This window comes from Malus domestica, chromosome 01 (assembly GCF_042453785.1).
Source record: "Malus domestica chromosome 01, GDT2T_hap1".
Taxonomy (NCBI): Eukaryota; Viridiplantae; Streptophyta; class Magnoliopsida; order Rosales; family Rosaceae; genus Malus; species Malus domestica.
In genome coordinates this window covers 16,223,540-16,251,391 of record NC_091661.1, presented here as the reverse complement: position 1 = coordinate 16,251,391, position 27,852 = coordinate 16,223,540, and the positions used below count along the sequence as shown (strand labels likewise).

The following is a 27,852-nucleotide window of genomic DNA, read 5'->3' as shown; positions in this document are numbered from 1 at the left end:
TTATCTCTCTCTTGAACAATCCAGATTCTCTAGTTCATCATCTCTAGACACAGATCCAGAGATCTCTCTCTTGAACAATCCAGATTCTCTAGTTCATCATCTCTAGACACAAAGATCCAGAGATGATCTGAACTGAGAAAAGAAGGATGGCGGAATGGACAAGAAAGAAATGAATATGAAGTGGTACACAAAATTGAAACCAAAAGCAACAAACTGAAAACTATTTAAATTAATTTCACATGCAAGTTTTTGTCTCATGCATCATCCTTCGTTTCTCCCTCCCTTCACCCTTCGCTTGTTCATATTTTTCCTCATATTCCTTTCCTCTATCTTTATCACGGATAATAAAAAACATAACGCTAAAAACAAAATGGTTATCAAAATTGCTAAATTTGTTTTCTAGCTTCTGCAAAATGTACACGCTAGGTGCAGACTGGGGATGCAAATTAGGCTCACCAACACAACAATTGCCGTGTGGAACTTAAAAGTAAGTCAAAGGGGTTTTATGACTTGTGAATCTAAAGAGTAACAAGTACGTAGCCTACAAAATTCCTAGCTTCTTTGGGCCCCCCTTAGGCAGTAGGCACTCATATTTCGGTTCCTTAATCACAGCTTTGCCGGCCTTGGGCGTGTAGTTTTGACATGTCAGCAAAAAATACAGATCAGAGCTCTTCGGGCCTTCGGCATAACATACACTTCCAGCTCTTAAGTTCTGCTAATATTCATGCCCGTTCAAATAGCCATTCTAACACTTCCAGGAGTTTTCTAGTCAACAAGAAGATCAGTTATAAAAAATCAGAGGATCAAACTCTCATCCAGTTTGGCACTAAAGAGTTGTTTGCGAAAAAGGCTGCACAGCTGCTGCAGACAGAAGCGTTCACACAATTCACAGTAATAAGCAATAGAACCAAAATATTAACTGCGAGTTTGCTATTTCAAGAAGAGATATGCAGAAAGGTGCAACGAGGGGTGACACAATGACCTCACTCCTCCTTTGTTGGTCCGAACACAAACCACTCCATCGGTATTATGCCATTGGAGTGCAGAAACTGTCATTTTCTAACCACTGATGTCCTGATTCCTGAAACCCCTAAATAATTAGTGTCAAATTTCACATGATTACCATATATACTCACAAAGATCATAATATACACAAACACCGACCACTATTGTTTCTTGATATGCACTGACCTTACTGTATCATGGCAGCGAATGCCTCAAAATGTGGGGGTTTCAATGGCCAATTACTAAAGGGAGGTCTTGTTTTTAGAAGTTTTGAGGTTAAATTGTATTCCTGTGCCCTTTCCTGCATAAAGTAACAGGGTAAAATTAGCTGATGGAAAAAGAAATGATATCCAGTAAATGAACCACTTCTTTTTCTCTCTATTGTTTGGCTGTTGCACAATATATAAGCATCGGTTGTTATATAACTACAACAACAACAACAACAACAAAGCCTTTTCCCACTAAGTGGGGTCGGCATATATGAATCCTAGAACGCCATTGCGCTCAGTTTTGTGTCATGTCCTCCGTTAGATCCAAGTACTCAAGTCTTTTCTTAGGGTCTCTTCCAAAGTTTTCCTAGGTCTTCCTCTACCCCTTCGGCCCTGAACCTCTGTCCCGTAGTCACATTTTCGAACCGGAGCGTCAGTAGGCCTTCTTTGCACATGCCTAAACCACCGGAACCGATTTTCTCTCATATTTCCTTCAATTTTGGCTACTCCTACTTTACCTCGGATAACCTCATTCCCAATCTTATCCTTTCTCGTGTGCCCATACATCCCACGAAGCATCCTCATCTCCGCTACACCCATTTTGTGTACGTTGATGCTTCACTGCCCAACATTCTGTGCCATACAACATCGCTGGCCTTATTGCCGTCCTATAAAATTTTCCCTTGAACTTCAGTGGCCTACGACGGTCACACAACACGCCGGATGCACTCTTACACTTCATCCATCCAGCTTGTATTCTATGGTTGAGATCTCCATCTAATTCTCCGTTCTCTTGCAAGATAGATCCTAGGTAGCGAAAACGGTCACTTTTTGTGATCTTCGCTAGATTGCTCCGGTCATTAGTGTGGATAAGTATATAAATGGATAGAGATAGGAAAGCAAACACAAGATGTATGTTATTCACCCAGATTGGCTACGTCCACGGAATAGAGGAGTTCTCATTAATTGTGAAGGGTTTACACAAAAGCAAACACAAGATGTACGTGGTTCACCCAGATTGGCTACGTCCACGGAATAGAGGAGTTCTCATTAATTGTGAAGGGTTTACACAAGTACATAGGTTCAAGCTCTCCTTTAATGAGTACAAGTGAATGATTTAGTACAAATGACATTAGGAAATATTGTGGGAGAATGATCTCGTAGCCACGAAACTTCTAAGTACCGGAGTGTGGTATCGTCTTGACTTGCCTTATCTGTCTCATAGGTAGATGTGGCATCTTCTCTGGAAGTACTCTTCCTCCATCCAGGGGTGGTTTCTGTAACTGGTGGAGATGCACAAGGTAATGTATCAATTTCACTTGAAGCTTACTTGTAGTTTCATGTTTGGTCAAGCGCGATACAAACCATGTAGTAGGAGTCCCCCAAGTCGCCGAGCTAGGGGATCTGCTGAAAGAGGCGACAGACAAGGTAAGCAATCAGAGCTCCGGCTGATTGTTCACATTCTCCCTATCTTGCAGGCAGCATGAAGGATAAAGAGAAGAAAAATGAGGAGAGATGATATGGGATACTTTTGCTTTTGAAGAAGTAACTTTCCACAGGCTTATTCTTGAACTGGGCTGGAGGGTTTTCTGGTTTCCTCCAGAGTATAAGGCCGACTGAAGAATTTGAAGGTCAAAACAAGTCCATCAAATCTAGAGTACGTTCGACCCTGCTGATATGGGATACTTTTGCTTTTGACAGAGTAGTGGATGTATCGGCACGTGTGCTGTTACGCTTGTCTCCACATGCTTCCTTGTATCCTTCTCACTTGCCCTATTTGTTCCTCAGGCAGATGCGGTATCTTCCCTGGAAGCATAAGATTTTGAAGATGAGTACTCGAGAGCAATGCCAGGTAAGTAATCAGGTAAGGGGTTCCAGGCAGTCAGTTCCTGGCTGGAAGCTTGATTCCAAGTGCTGACTGATTGCTCTCTTTCTCCTTGTCTTGCAGGTAAGAACAAGGCCAAAGGAAAAGACAGGGAAAAAGCATGATATGGGATACTCTTGCTTTTAACCCTGATGATATGAGATATTCTTGCTCTAGTATAGCTTGTTTACAGAGGTATTATCGGGGGGAAAGAAAGCTGAATATTTCGAAAGGCTTCGTTGGGAGTGCCCTCTCAGATAAGAGAAAGGGTTGAGCATTTTTGCAGGTCTGCCTGTCCGTTAGGGATGGAGGTCGACATATATAGGAGTCTCCCTAACATCAAGTAATAATGCTATTCCTTTACCCTGCTTGGTTATAGCACGGTAGTGGGAGCTGCCAGCTTCACATGTTTTAACCCTGTCAGAGCACTTTGAAAAAGTGGTCTGTGGTATCTGAAAAGCTGATGTTGCGTGTGAAGATTACATACAAGCTTTATCCAAGGAGATCCAGCTCTTGAAGTTGGGAAAGTGGTGCCTCTTCGATTTTCGAACAAGCAATCCTGTCGGGGATCTGGCTCTCGAGATTCGGAGAACGATGCCTCTTCGATTTTTGAGAAAGCAATCCTGCTGGGGGTCTGGCTCTCGAGATTCGAAGAGCGGTGTCTCTTCGATTTTTGAGAAAGTAATCATGTTGGGAGTCTGGCTCTCGAGATTCGGAGGGCGGTGCCTCTTCGATTTTGGAGCAAGCAATCTTGTTGGGAGTGTTTTCTCGAATGTGAGTAAAGGTTGGACGTGTTTGCTAGTCTACCTTGCCACGAAGCACAGAGGTTGACACACAGGGACTTTCCAATTATCCAGCAGTGGTACTGTTCCTTTACCCTCTCTTCGATTTTTGAGAAAGTAATCATGTTGGGAGTCTGGCTCTCGAGATTCGGAAGGCGGTGCCTCTTCGATTTTGGAGCAAGCAATCTTGTTGGGAGTGTTTTCTCGAATGTGAGTAAAGGTTGGGCATGTTTGCTAGTCTACCTTGCCACGAAACACAAAGGTTGACACACAGGGACTTTCCAATTATCCAGCAGTGGTACTGTTCCTTTACCCTCACTTCGATTTTTGAGAAAGTAATCATGTTGGGAGTCTGGCTCTCGAGATTCGGAGGGCGGTGCCTCTTCGATTTTGGAGCAAGCAATCTTGTTGGGAGTGTTTTCTCGAATGTGAGTACAGGTTGGGCATGTTTGCTAGTCTACCTTGCCACGAAGCACAGAGGTTGACACACCGGGACTTTCCAATTATCCAGCAGTGGTACTGTTCCTTTACCCTTGTGGGTAATAATATGGTAGCTAGACCTTCAAAATTTATGTGTTTAAACTTTGTTAGTGTTGTTTCTTTGCAATTCTTTTACCCTTCTTGGTCAGAGCGATGTAGTGGGAGCTGCAAGCTTCACGTGTCTCAACTTTGTCAGAGAACTTTGGCAAAGTTATCTGTGGTACCCATGAGCTACTGTTGCGTGTGGGAAGTGGGTGATTGAACAGTACGATTCATGTGCTTTCTACTTCGTCAGAAATTTTCGACAGAATGCCCATAGTTTCCGCAAAGCTGAGTGTGCGTGTGACAGGCGCTGACAAGGCTGGAAAAGTAGGTGCCTCTTCGATTTCTGAGATCGGCCCTCGTGGTCTCTGAGCATCCCAGCTTTTGAGAAAGCAAGCCTCTTCGATTTCTGAGATCGGCCTTCGTGGTCTTTGAGCAGCCCAGCTTTTGAGAAAGCAAACGCCTCTTCGATTTCTGAGATCGACCCTCGTGGTCTCTGAGCAGCCCAGCTTTTGAGAAAGCAAACGCCTCTTCGATTTCTGAGCAGGCGCCTCTTCGATTTCTGAAGCTTCGTCGAGTGCAGATTTTTATAGAGGCTGACATTAAGTTCCAAAGCACACTTGAATATCCACCAGTAGAAGCTCCATTCTTGCACTTCTAAGATCTTGATTTGTCCGACCTCTTCTCTCTTCAACACCTTTGAAAATGTCTGGCCCCTCCGACCGTCGTTTTGACTTGAACCTTGTTGAAGAGGCAGCCCCGCCTTCTCCAGACAACATATGGCGCCCATCCTTCGTCTCCCCTACTGGTCCTCTTACCGTTGGGGATTCCGTGATGAAGAATGATATGACCGCTGCGGTAGTGGCCAGGAACCTTCTCACTCCCAAAGATAACAGACTACTTTCCAAACGGTCTGATGAGTTGGCTGTTAAGGATTCTCTGGCTCTCAGTGTTCAGTGTGCAGGTTCTGTGTCTAATATGGCCCAACGCCTATTTGCTCGAACCCGCCAAGTTGAATCATTGGCGGCTGAAGTGATGAGTCTCAAACAGGAGATTAGAGGGCTCAAGCATGAGAATAAACAGTTGCACCGGCTCGCACATGACTATGCTACAAACATGAAGAGGAAGCTTGACCAGATGAAGGAATCTGATGGTCAGGTTTTACTTGATCATCAGAGATTTGTGGGTTTGTTCCAAAGGCATTTATTGCCTTCGTCTTCTGGGGCTGTACCGCATAATGAAGCTCCAAATGATCAACCTCTGATGCCTCCTCCTTCTAGGGTTTTGTCCAGTACTGAGGCTCCGAATGATCCTCCTCCGGTGCCTTCTCTTTCTGGGGCTCTACCGCCTGCTGAGACTTCTCCTAAGCAACCTTTGTGAAGGCTCCCTCTTGTTTGTTTATTTTGACTCAAGTATATGTACATATTTGTAACTTATCGGGGATATCAATAAATAAGCTTTCCTTCATTTCAACGTATTGTGTTAAATACACCAAAGCCTTCTTCGCTAAGTTCTTTGAATTTTCTTTTGTTGAAGCTTGTATGTTGAAGCTTTGTGAGTGGAGCATATAGGTTGAGGTAGTGTTCCCTTAATTTCCCGAGTGAGGAAAACTTCTTGGTTGGAGACTTGGAAAATCCAAGTCACTGAGTGGGATCGGCTATATGAATCTTAGAACGCCATTGTGTTCTGTCCTGTGTCATGTCCTCCGTTAGATCCAAGTACTCTAAGTCTTTTCTTAGGGTCTCTTCCAAAGTTTTCCTAGGTCTTCCTCTGCCCCTTCGGCCCTGAACCTCTGTCCCATAGTCGCATCTTCTAATCGGAGCGTCAGTAGGCCTTCTTTGCACATGTCCAAACCACCGTAACCGATTTTCTCTCATCTTTCCTTCAATTTCGACTACTCCTACTTTACCCCGGATATCCTCATTCCTAATCTTATCCTTTCTCGTGTGCCCACATCCAACGAAGCATCCTCATCTCCGCTACACCCATTTTGTGTACGTGTTGATGCTTCACCGCCCAACATTCTGTGCCATACAGCATCGCCGGCCTTATTGCCGTCCTATAAAATTTTCCCTTAAGCTTCAGTGGCATACGACGGTCACACAACACGCCGGATGCACTCTTCCACTTCATCCATCCAGCTTGTATTCTATGGTTGAGATCTCCATCTAATTCTCCGTTCTTTTGCAAGATAGATCCTAGGTAACGAAAACGGTCGCTCTTTGGTATTTCTTGATCTCCGATCCTCACCCCTAACTCGTTTTGGCCTCCATTTACACTGAACTTGCACTCCATATATTCTGTCTTTGATCGGCTTAGGCGAAGACCTTTAGATTCCAACACTTCTCTCCAAAGGTTAAGCTTTGCATTTACCCCTTCCTGAGTTTCATCTATCAACACTATATCGTCTGCGAAAAGCATACACCAAGGAATATCACCTTGAATATGTCCTGTTAACTCATCCATTACCAACGCAAAAAGGTAAGGACTTAAGGATGAGCCTTGATGTAATCCTACAGTTATGGGAAAGCTTTCGGTTTGTCCTTCATGAGTTCTTACGGCAGTCTTTGCTCCTTCATACATATCCTGTATAGCTTGGATATATGCTACTCGTACTCCTTTCTTCTCTAAAATCCTCCAAAGAATGTCTCTTGGGACCCTATCATACGCTTTTTCCAAATCTATAAAGACCATGTGTAAATCCTTTTTCCCATCTCTATATCTTTCCATCAATCTTCGTAAGAGATAGATTGCCTCCATGGTTGAGCGCCCTGGCATGAACCCGAATTGGTTGTCCGAAACCCGTGTCTCTTGCCTCAATCTATGCTCAATGACTCTCTCCCAGAGCTTCATTGTATGACTCATTAGCTTAATACCCCTATAGTTCATGCAATTTTGTACATCGCCCTTATTCTTGTAGATAGGCACCAAAGTGCTCATTCGCCACTCATTCGGCATCTTCTTCGTTTTCAAAATCCTATTGAAAAGGTTAGTAAGCCATGTTATACCTGTCTCTCCCAAAACTTTCCACACTTCGATTGGTATATCGTTTGGGCCTACTGCTTTTCTATGCTTCATCTTCTTCAAAGCTACACCCACTTCTTCCTTCCGGATTCTACGATAAAAAGAGTAGTTTCTACACTCTTCTGAGTTACTCAACTCCCCTAAAGAAGCACTCATTTCATGTCCTTCATTGAAAAGATTATGAAAATAACCTTTCCATCTGTCTTTAACCGCGTTCTCTGTAGCAAGAACCTTTCCATCCTCATCCTTGATGCACCTCACTTGGTTTAGGTCCCTTGTCTTCTTGTCCCTTGCTCTAGCTAGTTTATAGATATCAAACTCTCCTTCTTTGGTATCTAGTCGCTTATACATATCGTCATAAGCCGCTAACTTAGCTTCTCTCACAGCTTTCTTCGCCTCTTGCTTCGCTTTTCTATACCTTTCACCATTTTCATCGGTCCTATCCTTGTATAAGGCTTTACAACATTCCTTCTTAGCCTTCACCTTTGCTTGTACCTCCTCATTCCACCACCAAGATTCCTTTTGGTGTGGGGCAAAGCCCTTGGACTCTCCTAATACCTCTTTTGCTACTTTTCGGATACAACTAGCCATGGAATCCCACATTTGGTTAGCTTCCCCCTCTCTATCCCACACACACTGGGTGATTACTTTCTCTTTGAAAATGGCTTGTTTTTCTTCTTTTAGATTCCACCATCTAGTCCTTGGGCACTTCCAAGTCTTGTTCTTTTTTCTCACTCTTTTGATATGTACATCCATCACCAACAAGCGATGTTGATTAGCCACGCTCTCTCCTGGTATAACTTTGCAATCCTTACAAGTTATACGATCCCCTTTCCTCATTAGAAGAAAATCTATTTGTGTTTTTGACGACCCACTCTTGTAGGTGATCACATGTTCTTCTCTCTTCTTAAAGAAGGTGTTGGCTAAGAAGAGATCATATGCCATTGCAAAATCCAAGATAGCTTCCCCATCCTCGTTTCTCTCCCCAAAACCATGGCCACCATGAAAACCTCCATAGTTGCCTGTCTCCCTGCCCACGTGTCCATTTAAATCTCCTCCTATAAATAACTTCTCTGTCTGAGCAATTCCTTGCACCAAGTCTCCAAGGTCTTCCCAAAATTTCTCCTTCGAACTCGTATCCAACCCTACTTGAGGTGCGTACGCACTAATCACATTGATAAGTTCTTGTCCTATTACAATCTTGATTGCCATGATTCTATCTCCTACCCTCTTGACATCTGCAACATCTTGTGTCAAGGTCTTGTCCACGATGATGCCAACACCGTTTCTCGTTCTATTTGTGCCCGAATACCATAGTTTAAACCCTGAGTTTTCTAGATCCTTTGCCTTACGACCAACCCACTTAGTTTCTTGTAGGCACATAATATTTATCCTTCTCCTCACCATAACTTCTACTACTTCCATAGATTTTCCCGTCAAGGTTCCTATATTCCACGTTCCTAAACGCATTTTGCTCTCTTGAACTCTACCCTTCTGTCTTAGCTTCTTCACCCTTCCCCGTCTAATAGGATCAAAGTACTTCTTTTGTGTGTCCCGTGTAAAGTTGATAGGAGCATATGCTCTCAAACAACTTTGAGTGGAGTCGTTCGAAAAGAAGTTTCTATGCCCCCTTGCTCATTTAACACTGCATCCGGGTGCCGATGGAGATACAGCGACCCTTGCTCACTTATCACTGTGCTCAGGCCACACAGCGCGCCACTTACGGGTGACGCCCTAGCTTTAGCGCGATTTCGTTCTGGATTCATTTTCATAAGGATTCGACGTGATCATGAATTTTGTACTAAAAGATGTTGAGCAGCAGACGACTTCTACAGATATCTAAAACTATGTAGATCAATCCATCTTACACAACAAGCAACAACTAATCTTTCAGTTACATGCGAACAATGGTCTCAGTACGTAGTTTGAACTTCTAAGTAACCAAAGCACAAAGACCTCTTAAACAACTTCTGCAACTTAGCAGGTTTTGATAGTTTAATGTCATGAATTTATTGATCACTTGTAAAGAATATTCCTAAAACTACATAATCACCTAGATCAACAAAATATTATATAAAGAAGTCTGCAAATCAGTATCTGGAGTATTGACCATACCTTGATTTCTTGATAAGACATCTCATTCACTGGGATTTTGATAGGGCATTCATGTCTTAGAGACAAGAAAATTTCCAACAGCCGCTTTCTGTCAAACAATAAGAATGATATGAAAATGGTAATAAATGCCTTCTCTATATATAGGTTGCATCACACTTATCACCCTACTTGCATAATAATGACTCAGTTGATGGATAATGTGCCCCTTTCGCAGCAGTTCCTTGCTTTCTTCCGGTGGTTCCAAGAATGACTTCATGCAGACCAGATTTATTCCAACATATCGAATACCTGAGAATCAGAACATTAAAGAATCATGTACCAAAAACGTAAAAGCATTAAGAAACCAAATAATTACATGATAACTTTGTTGGAACATGTCCGATTAAATTACCCGCATGTTAAAGTGGTCAAAGCTGTCTCAGAATGCTGAAATTCCTTTTGTGGTGTTGGAGCTGCCCATATTAATGGCTGCCAGTAGCATTAGTGTACACGTTTATGATAACCTTCTCACTTTCAAAATCACAGAGTACAAATTTCACTGACCTGGTTCACTTGGAAAGGACTCATCAGCTCATTTGATAATGGTTGAACGCGATCGTGCAACGCTTGTTTCAATTGATCAACCACAGAAACCATTTTATAGTTTCGGGATTGCCCAACAGTGACCGAAGAAAGGTATACAGGTTGCAGAAAGAATGAAAGCAAAGATCCTGGAAAAGAATGTGAATGTGCTCATCAACTAATTATAACTAGAAGTGCCCAAACCATTTAAGTACTTCCAGAAGAAGTCAAGCTGTGAATATCCAGGATCGACTGAATGAAACCGTATCTGGAGTACACGACAGATCAAACGACAAACCTTGAACTCCAACAACATTCCAGCGGGCTATCTTGTCAGAGCAACTAACTGATAATGTTGTATCACCGCGACCAGGCTTTCTTTGTACCAAGCCAATTAGTTGTGAAGCATCACCTGAAAATGGAAGCAACATACAGATCCTACATCACTCAAGTTTCGTATCAAGTGCAATGATTCTTTTCTCAAAAGGAAACCAACATAAACCACTACAGAAATACTCTTTACTAAACCCACCGCATTGGGGTAAAAAATGGAAACAAAGTAGAGAATGGTTCAAAATTCCACTACCATTAGTCTTTGGTGGAGCCTCTCCTGCGATGACATTATTAAGCTCGTCCAAAGATGAACCCCGTTCTCTCGGTGCAGTATGTTTTGGAGGAGACAATAGTGAACTCGGAGAAGCAACCCCACCTGCAAGAACCATAAACAGTATAACTACAATTGAGGTTTCTCCTGATATAAGTTAACATCTAATTAGACCAAAAACGATATGAACAGAAAATTACATGGCAGTTGCGATATGTACAAGTGCAAATTCCAATCCTTCTTCATTGTGTATTTTCTTTCGCCATCACCACCCGGGTCCAATTCAAAAATCAAGTTTTTAGCATCACAGTTTTGAATCTGCGTGCTTTCATCGTCATCACTCTTCTTACTACAAATTTGAGAAAGACATTGAATCTGTGCATAGAAGAACCTACCACCACGAAACCAGCGTACCCGAATAAGCACCATATATTACAAATATGAGGTACATATATAGTTAACAAAATATTGTTAAGAACAAGGGTAAATGCAAATTCCCCCCAGAAAAATGGTAACTTTTCAGCTAAGCATCCAAACTAAACATATTAGCACAATGTCCCACTGTATTATTATCATCTTACAAAATAATTTGGATGCATTGCTTGTAACATGAAGCAATTTCTATAAATTAGCAACTAGAAACTAATTAAATATACAAATTATATCAAATTAAGGAAAAACAAATTTTGAGGAAAAAAGAAAATAAGAACCTGAGTAAAGATCTTCGAGCTACAATCTCGGCGTGGGAATCGTTGACGACGTCGCCGTGGGGACTCCTCAGTGACCGCCCTATGCATTTGGTCCCAGTTCCCAATACGACGACTTCAAGCTCTGAGCAAATGGAAACCGTTACTTAAAGCACTGTTTGGTTTCCGGGAAAATGCAGGAAAATTGAATTCGCGAAGAGAAAAGAAATGGAGGGGGTTAGGGGAGGACCTTGAGAAGGGGAGGAGAGGAGGAAAGCGGCCAAGACGGTGACTTCGCGGCCCTGAGGCTTGCCTTTCTTGGGGAGGGAGTTGTAGAGTGCGAACACTTTGTCTGAGACCTTAGTGCCCCATGCTACTTCTGAGGAAGAACGAGAAGGAGACGACGGCGTTTCGGAGCAGGGAGTCGACGCCATGGTTTGGAAAGTGGCGGGTAGTGGGGTCAGTGACTCAGTGAGAGAGAACAGAAGCTCCGGTCTCGGAGTTCGGGTCGCCCGGACCCCTACGTAATTGTAGTTGGGCCGGTTAGGTTAAAGTAATTGGGCCTAGTCTCTTTTTTTTTTTTCTATAAAAGCTTAAAAGTTATATCTTTGCATTTTGCACTCAAACATTAATCCTATTTTTTTAAAGAATAACTAGCATATGGGTACACACAAAGTGTGTGAGAAATTTTTTTATTTTTGTTTTTAGAAATAGAAGGAGAGAGAAAGAGAATGTGGGAGTGGGAAGTTTTTTTTTTTTTTTTTTAATTAGAGATATGTTATGATTACATGTAGGTGATGCTTTGAAGAAAAAAAAAATTTGGTTGTGTGAAATTATATTTCTGCCCCATATTTCTTATTCATATTCTGTTTTAATTAGAGGGTAAACTGGTAATTTCATAGGGTTTTGGTTGACAATTAGTGTTTTATTAATTAGTAGAGATATTTCAGAATCCTAGGAACTAACAAACAGGATTCTAATTAGTGGCCGACCTTTATTTAGTCAAGTTGGTTCGAATAGTATGTTCCTTCTTTTGTACCTTCATTCGAATTCCTCTTATAATTTATATGAATTTAATATAATTATTTTATATTTATAGTAGTAGGGAAGGTAAATTTCTTACCCTAATAGGATTACAACTCTAATAGAATAATATAGGATAATGCTATGAAGACTAAATTTGGAAACAAAGTTTTGAAAACTAAAGGACACAGAAGTTGATGATTGGTTTATTACTTAAACGTTGATAAACATGCTTATTCTTATTGATGACACATCATTCAGTTTCCAAATTTAGTCTCCCTAGCATTACTCAATAATATATAATCCAAGAGATATAGTAAAATCCCACAAGGACGTCCCAAGATATGTTAGAATTTACACGATCACATTCCTAATCTAATAGGACTGCAACACTCCCCCTCGAGTGTGTAAATACTCAAACATAATCTCGCATCAGGTCTTCAAAGAATGAAGTACATCAGTTGATGAAGTCGTCAGCACAACGGGCGAATGCGAATCTCAAATTAACGAAAGCATGCACTGGTCATAAAACTCCCAAAATATTGCTATAGTAAAACCTAAAGTAGGCGAAAAGCTTATAGACTAAGAAGAAACTTGAGAAGTATGTATAAAGTAAAAAACAAATGTTATACGGAATGAAAGTAGTCAACCTCATAATGGTATGACCAATCCAAGATGGGTGCCTCATCAAAATCTCGTTAGGTAGCAAAAACTTGGTGGAAAAATGCTCCTGATTGTGGGAAAAAAGAGTACATTAAAATCAAATGAGTATACTTCTGTACACTCTTCATGAGTTTGACAAAACTTCCAAATAAAAGAAATACAATAATATCACAGCAACATTGCTCTTTACCCCCATCAATACGGCCTTGGGAAGGTATACTAAACCTAACTTGAAGGCATCGTCCCTATTCTTGCACATTCGGTCCGCGCGCATACTAAGCAAAGCTCGGTCCGCACAGTAGAAAACACTTCATTACAAACACTAACGTTTGGTGCAGGCCCACTTTGAATATTATTTATTTACCAAATAATTAAAAATTACTGCATCAGTTAGCACCTCAATTTTGTTGTGATATGGTGGTGCCTCTAGTACTATTGATTCAAAAATTAGCTACACTTACTATGTTTTTTTTTTACAAATGTGTTAAAGATTAGTATTTGTTTATAAAAAAAAAAACATAACAAAACAAAACAAAAATTCTTGCACTTTAAATTTGGTATCGTTTTTCTTGATTGAGTCTCGGCCTGTCATTTTATCAAATCATTCTACCTATTGTTTATTAAATTGAGGGTATGTTTGTCATTTTGATTATTATTTAACATAATTTTGCAAGGAATGATTAAAATGATTGATGGTGGATAAACTCAGAGAACAATTATATTGATTTTAAATCTCAATGACCAAAATAAAGGAGTTATGCAAATCTCAATGATCATTTTGATTAAAAAACCTCAACTAAATTATAGGCCTTTTGCGAATATCCAATTATCACATTCTTAATTCAGTAAAAGAAAATTTCTTATTATTATTATTGTTTATCCTAAATTATTTGAGTGGGAAAGTGTCTGGAAGAAGTCAACTTGTTGACTGCAAGCATTTTAGATCAAATGTTTTTAGATCCCAAAAGCATTTGAAATTCTTTCTGCAAGAACAAGAAGCACTAGTTATGTACTTCTTGAAGGAAGAACTTCAAGTGCTTTTTCAGGATTCACTTACATTTTTACTAAGAATTGGTTCAAAAATATTTTCACCAAAAATATTTTTTTATCATTTTAAAAGCAATTCCAAACACATAATTGTTGGAAAGTGGAAGAAGGCTGGATTAGGAGATTGGTTGGTAAATGCTAGTAAAGACTGATTAATCATTTTAATTAAACAAAAATAAAAAGGTGAATTATTGATGTGGAAAGTCTTCATTATCGTAGCTTGAAATAAAGGCAATGTTATTAAAGTCCTCCATCATACTATTGTTGATTTTGCCATTAATATAATATAAAAATTGAGAATAAGACACTAGTGGAGATATTAGCAAAAGATACCACACAAACAAAGCAATCAAAAGTTCTTAATATAGAATGAGGATACTTTCCGGATTCTCTTTGTGAGGATCTTAAGGATCCTTTTTGTGAAGATCTTAAGGATTCTTACATTATGTATGTTCATTGTATATCATGAGTTTAGTTTTGATCAGATACTGTTTGTGTTTTATTTTAAATAAAAAAAATTAAAATGATTTCTGACCGCACGATTTACAATGAAGAGACATGTTGTGAAGATCTCCGGATCCTCACTCCTTAATATATTCGACGAACTCCAGACCTGTATTCCATATGGCACATCCTAGGTTCAATTCCAAGCGCTAGTAAATCGCACGATGGTAGCCAATGGGAGACTGAAGTGTCTCAATGAGTCTTCCCGACCCTAAAAGAGCAAACTGTCATAGCTAAGTCACAAGTTGGTTTATTTTTATTTTTTTAAATCTTAATATATTCTGGAAAATTTTGTTTAGCCCACAAAATTTATCAAACTAAATAAAAAAAAATGAAAATAAAGGCAAATTGGCTGTTTAGTTGTGTTGCCAGACTGCTGGTTGAACAGCGGAACACTCAACACAACTGCATTACTGCTTACGGCATGAAAGCGAAGGCGAAGGCGAAGGCGAGACCAACCAAATTAGCGGGCCTAACCCCCACATGGTGTCCCCCCAGCCACGCCAAAACATTAACATTCTGCATCTGAGAAATTGCACAATTGCTTGTTTTTCTACGACCCCCTCCCTCCAGAGCGCGTGGAAATGACGACTGTACTAATTTTTCTTTTTCTTTTATAAAAAAAGTATAGCTGCAGATGGATTATCTTGACGAATAAGATCGTTCAAACTCTATGTTTTTTTTTTTTTTGAAAAAAGGTTTTATCACAGTAATCTATCTTTTCAGAGGTTGAAAAGACTCACAGAAGTATTTCAATCTTCCATAGTAATTATCGTGCAATTCACCAATGTCAATAATTGAATTCAAGATGTACCGTGTGAAATACGAGTTTAGAATTCATTCCCAACCACTGAATGATCATGTAGTAATTTATGTATTTGATTACTCTCTTTATGTCTGATGCCATTTGTGAGCCTCCGCACAAAAGAGGTTCTCCTAAAACCAATTTTGTTGTACCCAAAAAAATTGATTAATGGTCTGAACTTTATTCCATATAGTGTAGTTTTCAAAAAGGTGTGGAGAGATAAATCAGTTGGTTAACAATTCGATCTTATTTGATGTACAGTTAAAATAGTATTATCTAGCATGAATCTTTGATTATAGTAAATCTAACATGGGTCAGTGATCTTATTCAACAAGTCTCGTAGTTTGAGGAACCTCCGAATGTAATTAATGATCTACTTGTTGAGGATAGTAATCTTATAAAATGTTAGGTTGCAGAACGTTTTTTTTTTCCCTTAAATCGGGTTGAAATTCCCAACAAAGTTTTTATCAAGACCCATTGTTGTCCACCCTATCCTCTAACATGTACGTGTATTTGATTCTATAATTGAATGAATATCGTACTTTTCTTTAAAAAAAACATAGGTCAGCTAATACAATACTGATAAGTATTTGGTCTAGTGTTTTTTTTTTTCTTCCTAAGCTGATTGGAGATGTAAGTTCGATTTTCTCGTATTGCCTATAAAAGGAGTGCTCGCACCAAATTCTAAGCCATCTCTTATAGTGGTTTGAACTTTGAATGCTTTTGGGTTCATGTGTTGGTCTCCTTAAAGATACACAACTTATTAACAAGGAGATGTATGATCCAAGACAATTACACATTGTTAAGTCGATGGTTATTGGTTACACTTAAGATCAAGGTACGCTAGGTGCCACTTCGTACTATAGTATAGTAGTATTCATCTTTACCTGTAAATGAGAGGTCTTAGATTCGATTCTCGCCAAATATGAATTTGAACCACATTATTTGCTAACTTATTGTGAGGCTAAGCCCACCCCCTCCCCGTAGTGTAAACAATATCGTTTTTTCATATAAATAAATAAACAAACGTTAGGCGCTAGTCAAGCGACGGACTGGAGCCTAGAGCCTAGGCTGCTAGGCAGGGCCAGACTTATGGTTTGGTGAAAGATATCGATTTTTTATCTGAGTAAGAGTTTCGACCTAGGCGGGTACCTATGCAGGTTTAGGCGGGCGTTTAGGCAGGCTGGGCGGACACTTTAGCAGGTCTAAACACACTTTCTTAATTTTCAAACGTCTAGAAATTAATCAAGACGGTGACTAACCGTCTAACACCTAGGTGGCGTTAAACGGAGATTGTTAGAATAGTGCTCAAGATGCATCACTCTAGCTAGGGTCGGAAAATCCTTTCAAAACTAATAAAGGATGAGTTTTGATGAACCGTTGTAGTTACTAATCAGGCTCAATACATAGCTAAACGAATTTTAGCAAATTTGGACGTGTACGAAATTATGGAAATTGAGTCGGATTAGAAAGTCCCACCATTCCATCAAATCAATTAAAGGGAATCAAACCCATGAATATAATAGGTTCAAATAATCGGAAAAGGGCAGAGAAAAGTAAAGAGAAAAAGGAAAAAGAAACAGAATAATGGTGATTCCCGCGCTATCTACGCGCGTGGGGATGACCCACCACACCATTCCTACCACTGAAAAGCCGCACTTGGTCATAAAAATCTTTCAAACGGACAACCGGACCCGAAACGGTGTCGCTTCCGTTCCCACTCCTTTTGCCGACATAATCATATCTCAACCGCACCTACGTGGCATCTCCGTATCAGTTCATGTACATTTCGTCATGGACCATTGCATTTACACCAAACGCACACTCACCGTCGGATCCAAGTGTCTATAAAACCAACGGCTGATAACGCTCACGTCAGCTGAGCTCTCTCGCTCGTATATATACCGAAGGACGTGATGGGATTGCGATTGTGAGCTCTCGAGTTGTTATCCGTGAAAGATTTTTATTGAAGAAATAATGGGAGCAACGATGGAAGAGCAGCTGAAGAAGGCGGAGGCCGAGCCGTCTCTGCCGGTGGAGCCGCCCCCGGCTTCGGCCCCTGTCGACGTTGCCGTTGAGAAGAAGGCGGATGTGGTTCCGCCGAGTGATGTGGATGTCAAGAGTGGCGATGATACCAAAGCTCTCACCGTAGTTGACAGTAAGTGAAGTCTCTGTGTTTCTCTATATTTGTCTCAGTGGACAGTAAAAAGTTAAAAACCTGTAGTGCGTTTGTGGTGAAATGTTTTTTTTTTTTCACTTTTTTAACAGAGGTTCCAGAAACTCTGGAGAAAAAGGCTTCAGGAGGATCAATTGACAGAGGTGAGTTACTGATTTTAATTTGGTTTTGTGAAATTATATTCCTTTTGGTTGTTTGTGGTGGTGTTGAAGTACTATTTATTAATAGTATTACCCCGAACTATTAATCATGTCGTAAACTTATATTATAACACTTGAATTAGTAACCTCAAAAAAGTAGCATGTCAATTATTTTTCGAATTTCAGATATAGCACTTGCACAACTGGAGAAAGAAAAGAGTATGTCTTTTATCAGGGCATGGGAAGAAAGTGAAAAGGCTAAGGCAGAGAACAAGTAAGCCTTAATTTCTCACTCAACCTAATTGCCTTTCAATTATTGTACCAAAAATATATGTGCCATGATTTTGGATTCCTAGAAGTCAAGTGGGGTGATTAGATTTACAATATGGTTTGAATTGTAGTAATTTAATTTGAGAAAAAAAAAATCCATGGTTAACAGGAATTAAATTATTGGTGTTAGGGTAGGGTACGGTGTTTGTCCTTTGCACCAGAGTGCGAAACTTCGAATCCCTATGCCTCTAAATTTGAGTAGTTTAGAATAGAGTATCGTCTTGTAAAAAAAATTTGAATTGAAGTTGATATTTTACATATTTCAAGACATTGAGACTATTTCTTTGAAAGAAGAGCTGCATTTTGTGATAAGCTTGATGGTGTTGTTGTTTTGTGGGTGGTACTCTTCTTCCAATGACTTATAAAACTGTGAAACACAGGGCCCAAAAGAAACTTTCTGATGTTACTGCATGGGAAAGCAGCAGGAAAGCAGCTGTGGAAGCCAAACTCAGAAGCATTGAGGTAAAACTTCTTTTGTTTTTTCGCTTTGTTCTAGATACACCCATGGAATGTTGGATGTTACGGTCCATCCAACGCCCTAGTTTTAATTTAATTTCTTGATTAGAATGCTGGAACATGGGCTGGTTGACTGTTGTAATTAACGGGAAATGAATTCTATGCACCTCTTTTCACCTTCTGCACACCGTGTTATTTTTGCCCCTTTATTCTCTTTGATTTATGGTCGCACTTGGTGCGATGGTAAGTGTCTTCGCCCATGAGCGGTAGGTCTCGGGTTCGAGACTTGGGAGCAGCCTCTCCATAAATGGGGGTAAGGCTAGCCGACATTCACCTCTCCCAGACCCTGTGTAAAGCGGGAGCCTTGTGCACTGGGTACGACCTATTCTCTTTGATTTATATAATCCAAAGGCCATAAATTAGAGTGGGTGCATGGTGTGCAAGGGGAGAAAATCGGGTGTGTGTAAATAATTCGCTGAAGATAAACTTTCTTAACCTGTAAAATGTAATGCAATTAGAAATAAGTTCTGTTTCACTACCTGGGTAGTAAGCAAGAGGCACATTCCCTTTATCAATAAACGAAGTTTTCTAGTGGATCTTCTGTTTTGATTTCGTGGAGGAGTGCCAGCAATTATGGAACTATCCATACTTTGAACTTAAAATTAAACAGTATGAAGTTAACCGATTTAAGGAGCATTGTTCCTAGTTTGTGTTCAACACTAACGGCTCCTATGGCTAACAGGAACAATTGGAGAAGAAAAAGGCACAATATGCAGAGAAAATGCAAAACAAAGTTGCCTTACTTCACAAACAAGCAGATGAAAAGAGGGCAATGGTTCTAGCCCAGAAAGGCGAAGAACTTCTTAAGGCTGATGAGACTGCGGCTAAGTACCGTGCAACTGGAAGCATTCCAAAGAAGTTCCTCGGTTGTTTTTAAAGTAGTGCTTTCAATCCTGGTTTGAAAACAATCTGCGTAACTTCTGGTTTTTTCATATGTATATCTTTCTTGTTTGCTCTTTTTGTATTTTGGGGTTCGGGTCAGTTTGTTCATTGTGTTCTTTAATTTGTGTGAAAACTGACTACAGAATCAGCAACTGTTCATTGTCATCCATGTGTGTATAGGAAGTCTATTTGACTTGTGAATTCCAAGTTTGTTATTTGTTTCTTCATATGGTTCAGATATCTTTTGGAGGATTGAAGTTTGTTTAGTAATATGCTATAATTCTACACTAGTCATCTTTCATTCCTACCTTGTATTTTTGTTCATGTTTTATAAGATCTTTGATTTCGCTCTTGGCAATGCTGATGGTTTACAATTTCGTGCGTAGTGTCGAAAAATTTACTTTGATTCCTAAAAATGGTCTAGAAACTCTTCTTTTCTACCACTGCATTCTGCAGCTTTCATTAGCTTAGATGCTAGCAGTAGCAGATCAACACTCCCTACTTTCAGCAAGCATCATGCAAAACAAAAACTGATAGACAAGAAGCAATAAAAGCATCATAAGAAGTTAGAGCTCGGTCTAAGGAGAAAAACTTGCTTGCACCGTCTCTTGCAACAAGTATCTCACATTTCTTGTATCATGTGAGTGGTATGCGAGCTTATAAGTGAGAGAATCAATTGCAAGAAATGGAACTGTCTCTCACATATACTATATCATGCAAGTGACGTGCGAGCTTATGCGCAGACCCGGGTGTGCGTACGTTCTTTCCCGAGCCCGAAGGTGTGCTCTTAGAGCATCATATGTGGGCCTTGCCTTCCAAGAAAGCTCAGTTCACTGAGCGACCATGGTATGATGTTGCAGATTACAGAATCAAATCCTATAACATACCATGGAATAACATTTTCATCCAAGGAGAAGAATAACCGAAAACATGTAACTTAGTACATATTAGCGTCTAAATATATGTCATTAGAGACAAACTAAGCAAGATTTAACTAGTAAATCGATGTCTGAAACGATCGTGGAATCTTTATCTACTATATATACGGAATCCTGAACAAACTAGGATTGTTGTTGAAACCCTACTAAGTGGTAACAGCACTGCCTCTTTTAAGTGTAAGCCAAAAATTAAGCGCAGAACCCTTCATCTTAGCTCTCTAACTAAATCGACGGCTTATAGAAAACCACCACCAAAAATTCGAGCAGTAGATTCGAATACAAAGGAAGCTCGGACGCCTGCTTCAGAGGGGGCAAATGAAAGAATTGGGTGTCAGCTCCGCAGGAGTTGTTGCATAGTCATTCGCATTGTTTTCTAAGAAGCTCATGTCATCATTAGTTGGGTAATCCAGCAGCAGCTGTAATGCAGTATCTGATGAGTCCTCCAAATCATTTGAACACGAGGAGACAGACCCCGCCATCACGTCTTCGGTGTTGGACTGGCAGATCTTGAATTCTACCTCTTCGGTGATGGACTGGAAGGGTTTGTATCCAACCTCTTCAGTGTTGAACTGGAAGGGTTTATATTCCACATCTTCAGTGTTAATCAAGAAAGGTCTGTATATCAAATCTTCGTTATGATTGCCTGCCATGGTTGATGACCCAGTTAAGTTGCCAACTTCTGTTGTCACGGCTGACAGCGATCCACATTTGGTCGATGAAGATGCCTGAGAAATGGGACTTTGGCATGCAAATTTATCCGAGGTACTGAGCTTTCTGAATGATTTTCCAACCTCGGAGTTCCACAAGCGCAGAAAATGGTCAGACTCAGATTTTTCTGGAACACGACTGAAGAGTGATGAATCCCTGGAAAGCCGAGCCTCAGCTTCAAGCCTAGCACTCTCCCATTGTGCCATGTGACGGGTGGCCGCGGAAGCAGATGCATTGTTACTTAAGCAGTTAGAGGAAAGAGGCTCGTGTGTTTGTGGGTCGATCCCCATGGAGACAAGGCCCTTCCTCAGGTGCGTGTTCCATAAGTTCTTGATCTCATTGTCAGTTCTTCCAGGCAACTGAGAAGCTATGGTAGCCCACCTGAAAAATGTTTTCGACGCAAATAAAAAGAGAGTTAGAAACAGGTTAAAAGTGTCTACAACAGATAAATTGCACATAGTTTTGTTTACGAGAGGCTACGTTACAAATTTTCCAGCGTTTTTCATCAAATAAGATTATAAAACCAGTGCATCAATTTATCAAATCCGGGCCAATCATCGGTAAATGATAAATCTACCGTATTCATCTGTTAACACAACAGCAGGGTTGGTCCAATATACGGTGTCTCACGGTAAGAAGCACCAATTTTCCGTGAGATAAATCAGTTTCAACCCACAACACGGTGTCTCACGGTTAAGAAGCTCCAATATACTACCTGTTTCCGAGCATGCCATGAAGCTGTATGATGAGTTTCTCTTCGTCCTTGCTGAAGGGGCCTCGTTTAATGTCCGGCTTGAGATAATTTGTCCACCTTAGCCGGCAGCTCTTCCCACAGCGTTGAAGACCTATTGGGAAAAGAAGACCATGATGGATTGGGTAACATGAATTTTCCCACTTCCTAGGATGTTTTAAACCATAATATCCAAGAAAAATTAGCACCTTAATACACCTATTTTCTGCAAAACCATTAAAATGTTAACAATGGCATGATCCAAAACCACTAATAGACATTTCTCTCACTTCTTAGAAGGATTGTCTGGGAAATCAAAAAAGGGAAGAAAATGTTCAGATTCTAAGACTATAAGCAAGTTTATATTTGAGTGAAAGAACAATACAAACAGGTTGAAGAGGAAAATAAAGTTAGAAAGTACAATAAATATCACAAGTAAAAGTGGAGAAGAAGATGGATAGTAATAAAAAAAAAATATTTGTTTGCAAATGTACGGATGCTACTAATTAAAACAAGAGGGTGAAAAGGGTTGGTTGGGAGCAGAATCTTAAAACCCGTCACTCACATTCCCTTTAAAGTTGAACAAAAAAACTATCTGGCTCGGTAGAGATTGGAAGAAAAGCTTGACACCATTTGTATCACACGGAAACAAAAGCACTTTTCTTTGTCTTGAGAAAAACAACAAAATCAAAGAAAACCAGCTTTTGGCTTTTGGGTTTCAATAAAAAAAGCCAGAAACTTTGTGCTCAAAAGGCAATATGTGCACCAATATCCAAGACAGAAGAAAAGGAAGAAAAAGCCAAATGAACCTGCAAGCTTGGGGAGAGAACGCCAGCTTCCATGTCCATGGTTCTTGCTGATGTAGTTCAGAAGAAGCTCATCTTCCTCCGGCGACCATGGCCCCTTCTTCAGGTCCTTCTTGTTGTCACAACATGGAGTCCTCCCCATATCTCTCACACTACCCTATTAATTCTCAAACACAGAGAGAGAGAGAAGCAACCACCAACCACCACCGCCACCAGTGCTCCACTCACCAAACCCCAACAATAAAGATCCCAAGAAATAGAAAATCCCAATTTAAAGCCCCCACAAAAGACTTGATCTTTGATGAGAGAGAGAGAGAGAGAGAGAGAGTTAATGCTGGAGGAGTTCGATCTCTATCTGGAGAAAGGGGAAAGTGATGTTATAATAATAAATATACAGAAATATGGATGTGGGTTGTCTGTAAGGCAAGGAAAGGTACAAGCTCAGCTAGCTTCAAGCTGTCCATCGCATTAAAAGTGAGAGACTTTGGCCCCAAACAATGAAATTATGCAGCAGGATGAGATTTAATGGTGGGATTTCTCCTTTTGAGGTTTGAATTTACCCTCAACTGGAAAGAGAGAGAAGCCAAATGCAGGGAAGATGGTTGTGAAAGCATTTATGTTGGAGTCTCACACAGAAAGACAGAGTGATATATTTATTTTAGACAGAGAGGACTTGGACGGCATTAATGTCAAAGACAATGACATGCAGTCTGCAGAGTACGGACTTGCCATGATATGACTACTGGATTTGCATTTTCCTCTATATTATTTTCTTAATTTATAAGAAATTTTTAGAAGAAGAAATAAAACCATTGATTCTTGCTAAGAAAATTAGCTATTATAAATGAACTTCAAATGCTTTTGTTCTCAGTTTTCTTGCTTTGCATGCAGAGTTCCACCCTTAGCAAACTTTTTGTGATCCATATCCGTTTCTTTAGGAGTGTGCTATCCATACATCTATTTTTACTTCTCCTACACTCTTTATTAATTTCTATCATTGATTTTTTCAATTCATTCGATCAAACGGCCGAAAATTAAATGGATGTGTGGATATCACATCCCTTTCTTTATCACCGTACCTAAATCCTTTGAAATTTGAAAATTCATCGTTCAAATATACACTTACGAAATTAGGTGAAGAAGAAAGAAGAAAATAACTGAGGGTTTTGCTCAGTTTTCTCTCTTGAATAATTGCCTGGATTTGAAAGATCAATATGTGATCATAAATCATAATATTAGTTTTGCTCATTTTACCGCATGAACTCTTTGTGATCAATTCTATTTGTTGACATCTGCATAATCTTCATAATATGTATGATGGATGGTTAGTATGCCACACTTAAAAGTTAACAAGTCAATGAACGAAGTTGATGAATTGAACTAACGAGAGGCACAAATGAGTTGTTATTTCACTAATATAGGTTAAGAGATCACAAACAGTCGCTTGGATATATTTTACTAAATATAAGTTAAGAGTTCACTAATGGTCACTTGGATATATTTTACATAATCTTCACAATACTATCTTTTTGTTATTAGCATTCTAAAAATCTTCATAATACTATCTTACCATGTTAATAACAATTCCCTTGATATGTTTTACTAAATATAGGTTAAGAGATCACTAACATCACTTCATTAGAGCAAGTCCACCCATGGACATTGCTCGGGGGACAGGGGAGAGGAAAGGGCCTGAGGCTCGGTGGACAGTGCTCCAGCCTTGGAGAGCCCGAGTGAGGGTGGGAGCCTGAGGGCCGGGGGGAGGGGGGGTGGGGAATCGACGGGCTTGTAGCCCGAGGGCCAAGCCTTATTTAATTTTTTTTGTGTTAGGTGCGTGCCCCTCACTCGCAAGTGGGAGCGCGTCGCCCGACCGGAAATCAGGCGCTAGGGCCCGCGCGCGCAGAGACGCCAGTGACTGATGGAAAGTCACGTGGCTTCCCACGGTCCGTTCGATCCCAAAAGGTTTAAATACCAGCCGTCCGATGCAAGGGTAATAAAAAGAAAAAATAGTTTTAAAATTAAGAAAAGTTACCGTTGTGACACGTGGCACAATCTGGAGTGTTGGAATTCAATTTTTTTTAAATCCAACGGCAGAGATTAATTATTTGAATAATTATTTTTTTAAAAATGTAAAAAATCCGAAAAAAAATTGTAAAAAATCTGAAAAAAAATCCTGAAAAAATTTGTAAAAAATTCTTTTTACTTTTCTATAAATACCAGTTATTCTCCATCTACCTTACACCACAATGACACGTGGCGCAACGATAACGATTTAAAAATTCTTATCCGAAATTACAAATAATTTTATTTTGTATTATTTAAACAAACAAAAAATAATAATATTTTATTACCTATTGTCAGAGAGGAGGGCTTCAAGGGTGGAGATGCAAATAGCAATTTACTGTTTATTAATGACAATTACTATTCATTAAAGGCCGTTACTGTTTAATAGGGTGAATTGAATAATGGATTACTACGGAGGAGTGCTTCATAAGTGGAGTTGCTCTTAACTTTTTAGAATACCAAAAAATTGAGAAAAAAAAACTCTTTTATATATAATGAAAAGATAACATAGTTTCACGAAACTCTAACAATAAAATGTGATAATCTGTGAAAGTACAAAATACCCAAAATAACAAAAATCTATTCTAATCCACGAAACATCTCGAACACCCGAAATCCATTTCAGATCATGATAAAAGGACGAGACTTAACAAACTTGCCCTTTTTTTCATAATGGTATCCTAGATAGAAAATGTAATTCAACACTCCAAAATACACTATTCACTGCATAAAACATCATTCACACAAGAAATCACAATTTACGTCGAAATTTATCGATCCGAACAACTTATCTAATCCTAAGTCACTTTCACTAGTTATGATTTCTATTTTCAAAATAACCAATAATAGATTTATATTTTTTGTATATAGTCCCACTTAGACCTGACATTCGTGTCGTGTTTTTCGTGTTCGTGTCGTTTTCGTGTCATACCCGATATCTTAATGGGTCGTGTCGTGTAATACCCGTTAAAATAAAAGGGTAAAATGACCAGACCCGAAATCGATCCGATAATATTAACAGGTAATATGACCCGACCCGTTACCCGTTAAGGAAAATATATTTTAAACCAATAAATAATCAAATGAAAAACATAAAACTAAATAAGTATATACAGATCATATTGTCACATCCAAAACATAAAAACGCATTTTTTTAAAGTATATTTCACTTACCTAAAGTCTTTAATAGTTTTTTAATTAATGTAGAAGTGTAAAAAAATATAGAAAAAAATATATAAACGCTCGTAATGACAAGCTTTACAACTTTCATGAAGAGCTTAACTTCGAAATTCGTCACTATAATCATATAAATCATAAATCAAAATTTAACCGTTGATTGTTGTTTACATTTACGCTTCATTGTTCTCATCAAATTTTGTTTTTTCAGATTTTTTTTTTTTGAAAACTTGATCTATTAGAGGATGCAGGAAGATAAACGGTTTGGATCGTTAATATTATATTCAGAGTTTTACGGTTAGCGAAAATATTGTTTGATGTTTATAAAGTTTCTACAAACTATATGACATCGAATCATATTTCAGTTAACCGTAAATATCAAAACGTGATATCAAAGATCTGAACCGTTCATCTTCTTACATCCGCCAGATGATCATGTTTTCAAAAAAATAAAATTTTAAAAATGAAATTCAGTAAGAAGAATAAAGCATAAATAACAATTAACAGTTAAATATAAATTTAAGGTTTATGAATTATAGTGTTGGATTTCGAAGCTGACCCTTTCATGAAAGTTGTAAGGTTTGTCACTATGAGTGATTGTATATTTTTTTAACATTTTGTACACTTCTACAATAATTATTATTAATTTTTCCCTTAAATAAAAAACATTATTCGTGAAGGTTTGGAAGATTTTAAAAATCTAAACGATAATGTAAGTGTAACCATTATCTACTCGTGGAGGAATAATGATGAATCACAAGTGTTTATATATTATTTCACATTTTTCATACTTGTATGTATGTCTTTTTAGTTCTTACCGATACAAATACTATATTAGTTTATTTTAATTTTGGACAACAACATGTTAAGTTAAATTTATCCTAGTAATGATAATAAGGAACTCTCATAATAAAAATAAATAATGACAAAAACTTTTTTTTTATAAAACTTATATAGAATAATAATACAAAACTATATATTTAATATAGAATATATTGTATATATTAATATGGCTATTGTATTTTATAATAAATCTTTTAGTAATTAAACTTTAAAATTATCAAAATAAATTTTTTCTTAACAGGTCGAAACGGGTTACCCACGTGTTATCCTCGTGTATACCCGTTAATAACGGGTTCTTAAAAGATCACCCGATAATGATCCGATAAGTTATTGTTTAATTCGAAATCTGTTATTTTCGTGTCGTTTTCGTGTTGTGTCTGTAAAATGGAAATGAATCATTTGATATGCGTGTGTTGTTCGATTTCGGTTTTGAGCAAGTTGAGGAGAGTCAGAAGGAAGTCAAAATTGGTAAAAACTGTGCAAAGTCTATTCAGTCTAAATCTAATAAATATGGTCAACCGAAAATATTCAAAGTCAAGTTTCTGCAAACCCTCCATGTTACTCTAGTACTAGTCTTCTACTTCTTCTTTTTGTTTTGTTTTGTTTTTTGTTTTTTTTATCGAGGATCATCTCTTGATATTTTTATGGGAATTTCGAAAAATTTTCAACTATATTCGTTTATTATATATTATATAATAAAAAATTATTGTCATTTTTATTTAAAATTAAATATAAATAATACTTGACAAAAATTAACCGCATGATATACAATAAACAAACGTAATTGAAGAATTTTCAAAATCCTCACAAAAAGTTTTACGAGAGAATCCTCATTCTTTTTTTTTTACTTCATTTTTTCCCCAAATTTCTCTTCAATAGTGATGGTCTAGAAAATTACAAATTAACGGTTTAATTTTGCATATGAAATTTAATGAGTTTTTGTAAATGTTAAAATTTGCATAAAACTTGTGCCACTAAGTAATATGTAACATTGCAGTCAGACTCTTTTTTTTTTTTTTTTTTATAAAAAGAAGTAGATTTTGGAACATCTCAAATCGACCATATATTTGGAAAACGAAGAGTTTAAATATCTTAACTCTACTCCAATTATTACTGAGGTCTTCTGTGA

General features: G+C 38.6%; 3 protein-coding genes and 1 long non-coding RNA gene across 6 annotated transcripts; 1 reads left to right on the top strand and 3 right to left on the bottom strand.

Annotated features, from left to right (window-relative positions):
* Nucleotides 1-374: 374 nt before the first annotated feature.
* LOC103456191 (tRNA-specific adenosine deaminase TAD1) lies at nt 375-11,917 on the bottom strand. Of its 3 annotated transcripts, XR_001789994.3 has the most exons (12): nt 11,623-11,865; nt 11,397-11,517; nt 10,887-11,077; nt 10,669-10,791; nt 10,381-10,494; nt 10,065-10,231; nt 9,913-9,989; nt 9,690-9,809; nt 9,522-9,609; nt 1,192-1,306; nt 983-1,081; nt 375-858 (listed from the first exon to the last, which is right to left on the bottom strand). XR_001789994.3 is itself a non-coding variant. In XM_008395887.4 (11 exons), exons 1-10 carry the CDS (start codon nt 11,804-11,806, stop codon nt 1,193-1,195), a joined length of 1,299 nt encoding a protein of 432 aa, XP_008394109.2. In that variant the 5' UTR covers nt 11,807-11,917; the 3' UTR covers nt 375-1,081; nt 1,192. The 3 variants fall into 3 exon arrangements, 2 of the variants coding, with proteins under 2 accessions (XP_008394109.2, XP_008394188.2); XM_008395887.4 differs by having other exon boundaries at nt 375-1,081; nt 11,623-11,917; XM_008395966.4 differs by having other exon boundaries at nt 375-1,090.
* A 5,193-nt stretch (nt 11,918-17,110) lies between these two features.
* LOC103400033 (remorin-like) lies at nt 17,111-19,715 on the top strand. Its single transcript, XM_008338750.4, has 5 exons — nt 17,111-17,572; nt 17,683-17,733; nt 17,917-18,004; nt 18,441-18,522; nt 19,259-19,715. Exons 1-5 carry the CDS (start codon nt 17,392-17,394, stop codon nt 19,451-19,453), a joined length of 597 nt encoding a protein of 198 aa, XP_008336972.2. The 5' UTR covers nt 17,111-17,391; the 3' UTR covers nt 19,454-19,715.
* Nucleotides 17,341-19,816, bottom strand: LOC139193797 (uncharacterized). The gene is made up of 2 exons (XR_011578287.1): nt 18,899-19,816; nt 17,341-18,720 (listed from the first exon to the last, which is right to left on the bottom strand). It is a non-coding gene; the product is annotated as an uncharacterized lncRNA (long non-coding RNA).
* A 561-nt stretch (nt 19,817-20,377) lies between these two features.
* Nucleotides 20,378-22,869, bottom strand: LOC103417585 (myb-related protein Myb4-like). Its single transcript, NM_001328817.1, has 3 exons — nt 22,644-22,869; nt 21,820-21,949; nt 20,378-21,485 (listed from the first exon to the last, which is right to left on the bottom strand). The coding sequence occupies exons 1-3, from the start codon at nt 22,780-22,782 to the stop codon at nt 20,699-20,701; spliced, it is 1,056 nt and encodes a 351-aa protein (NP_001315746.1). The 5' UTR covers nt 22,783-22,869; the 3' UTR covers nt 20,378-20,698.
* Nucleotides 22,870-27,852: the final 4,983 nt, after the last annotated feature.

What these genes read in the sequence shown, in the direction of transcription:
- LOC103456191 (XM_008395887.4), bottom strand. Translation starts at nt 11,806, where the DNA reads ATGGCGTCGACTCCCTGCTCCGAAACGCCGTCGTCTCCTTCTCGTTCT. An exon ending in GCTCGAAGATCTTTACTCAG is followed by an intron (nt 11,078 to 11,396) that starts GTTCTTATTTTC and finishes TCGTGGTGGTAG; the next exon opens with GTTCTTCTATGCACAGATTC. An exon ending in GGCTCCACCAAAGACTAATG is followed by an intron (nt 10,495 to 10,668) that starts GTAGTGGAATTT and finishes TTCCATTTTCAG; the next exon opens with GTGATGCTTCACAACTAATT.
- LOC103417585 (NM_001328817.1), bottom strand. Translation starts at nt 22,782, where the DNA reads ATGGGGAGGACTCCATGTTGTGACAACAAGAAGGACCTGAAGAAGGGG. An exon ending in TTCTCTCCCCAAGCTTGCAG is followed by an intron (nt 21,950 to 22,643) that starts GTTCATTTGGCT and finishes TTTTCCCAATAG; the next exon opens with GTCTTCAACGCTGTGGGAAG. An exon ending in CATGGCATGCTCGGAAACAG is followed by an intron (nt 21,486 to 21,819) that starts GTAGTATATTGG and finishes AACATTTTTCAG; the next exon opens with GTGGGCTACCATAGCTTCTC.
- LOC103400033 (XM_008338750.4), top strand. Translation starts at nt 17,392, where the DNA reads ATGGGAGCAACGATGGAAGAGCAGCTGAAGAAGGCGGAGGCCGAGCCG. An exon ending in AGCTCTCACCGTAGTTGACA is followed by an intron (nt 17,573 to 17,682) that starts GTAAGTGAAGTC and finishes CTTTTTTAACAG; the next exon opens with AGGTTCCAGAAACTCTGGAG. An exon ending in AAGGCTAAGGCAGAGAACAA is followed by an intron (nt 18,005 to 18,440) that starts GTAAGCCTTAAT and finishes TGTGAAACACAG; the next exon opens with GGCCCAAAAGAAACTTTCTG.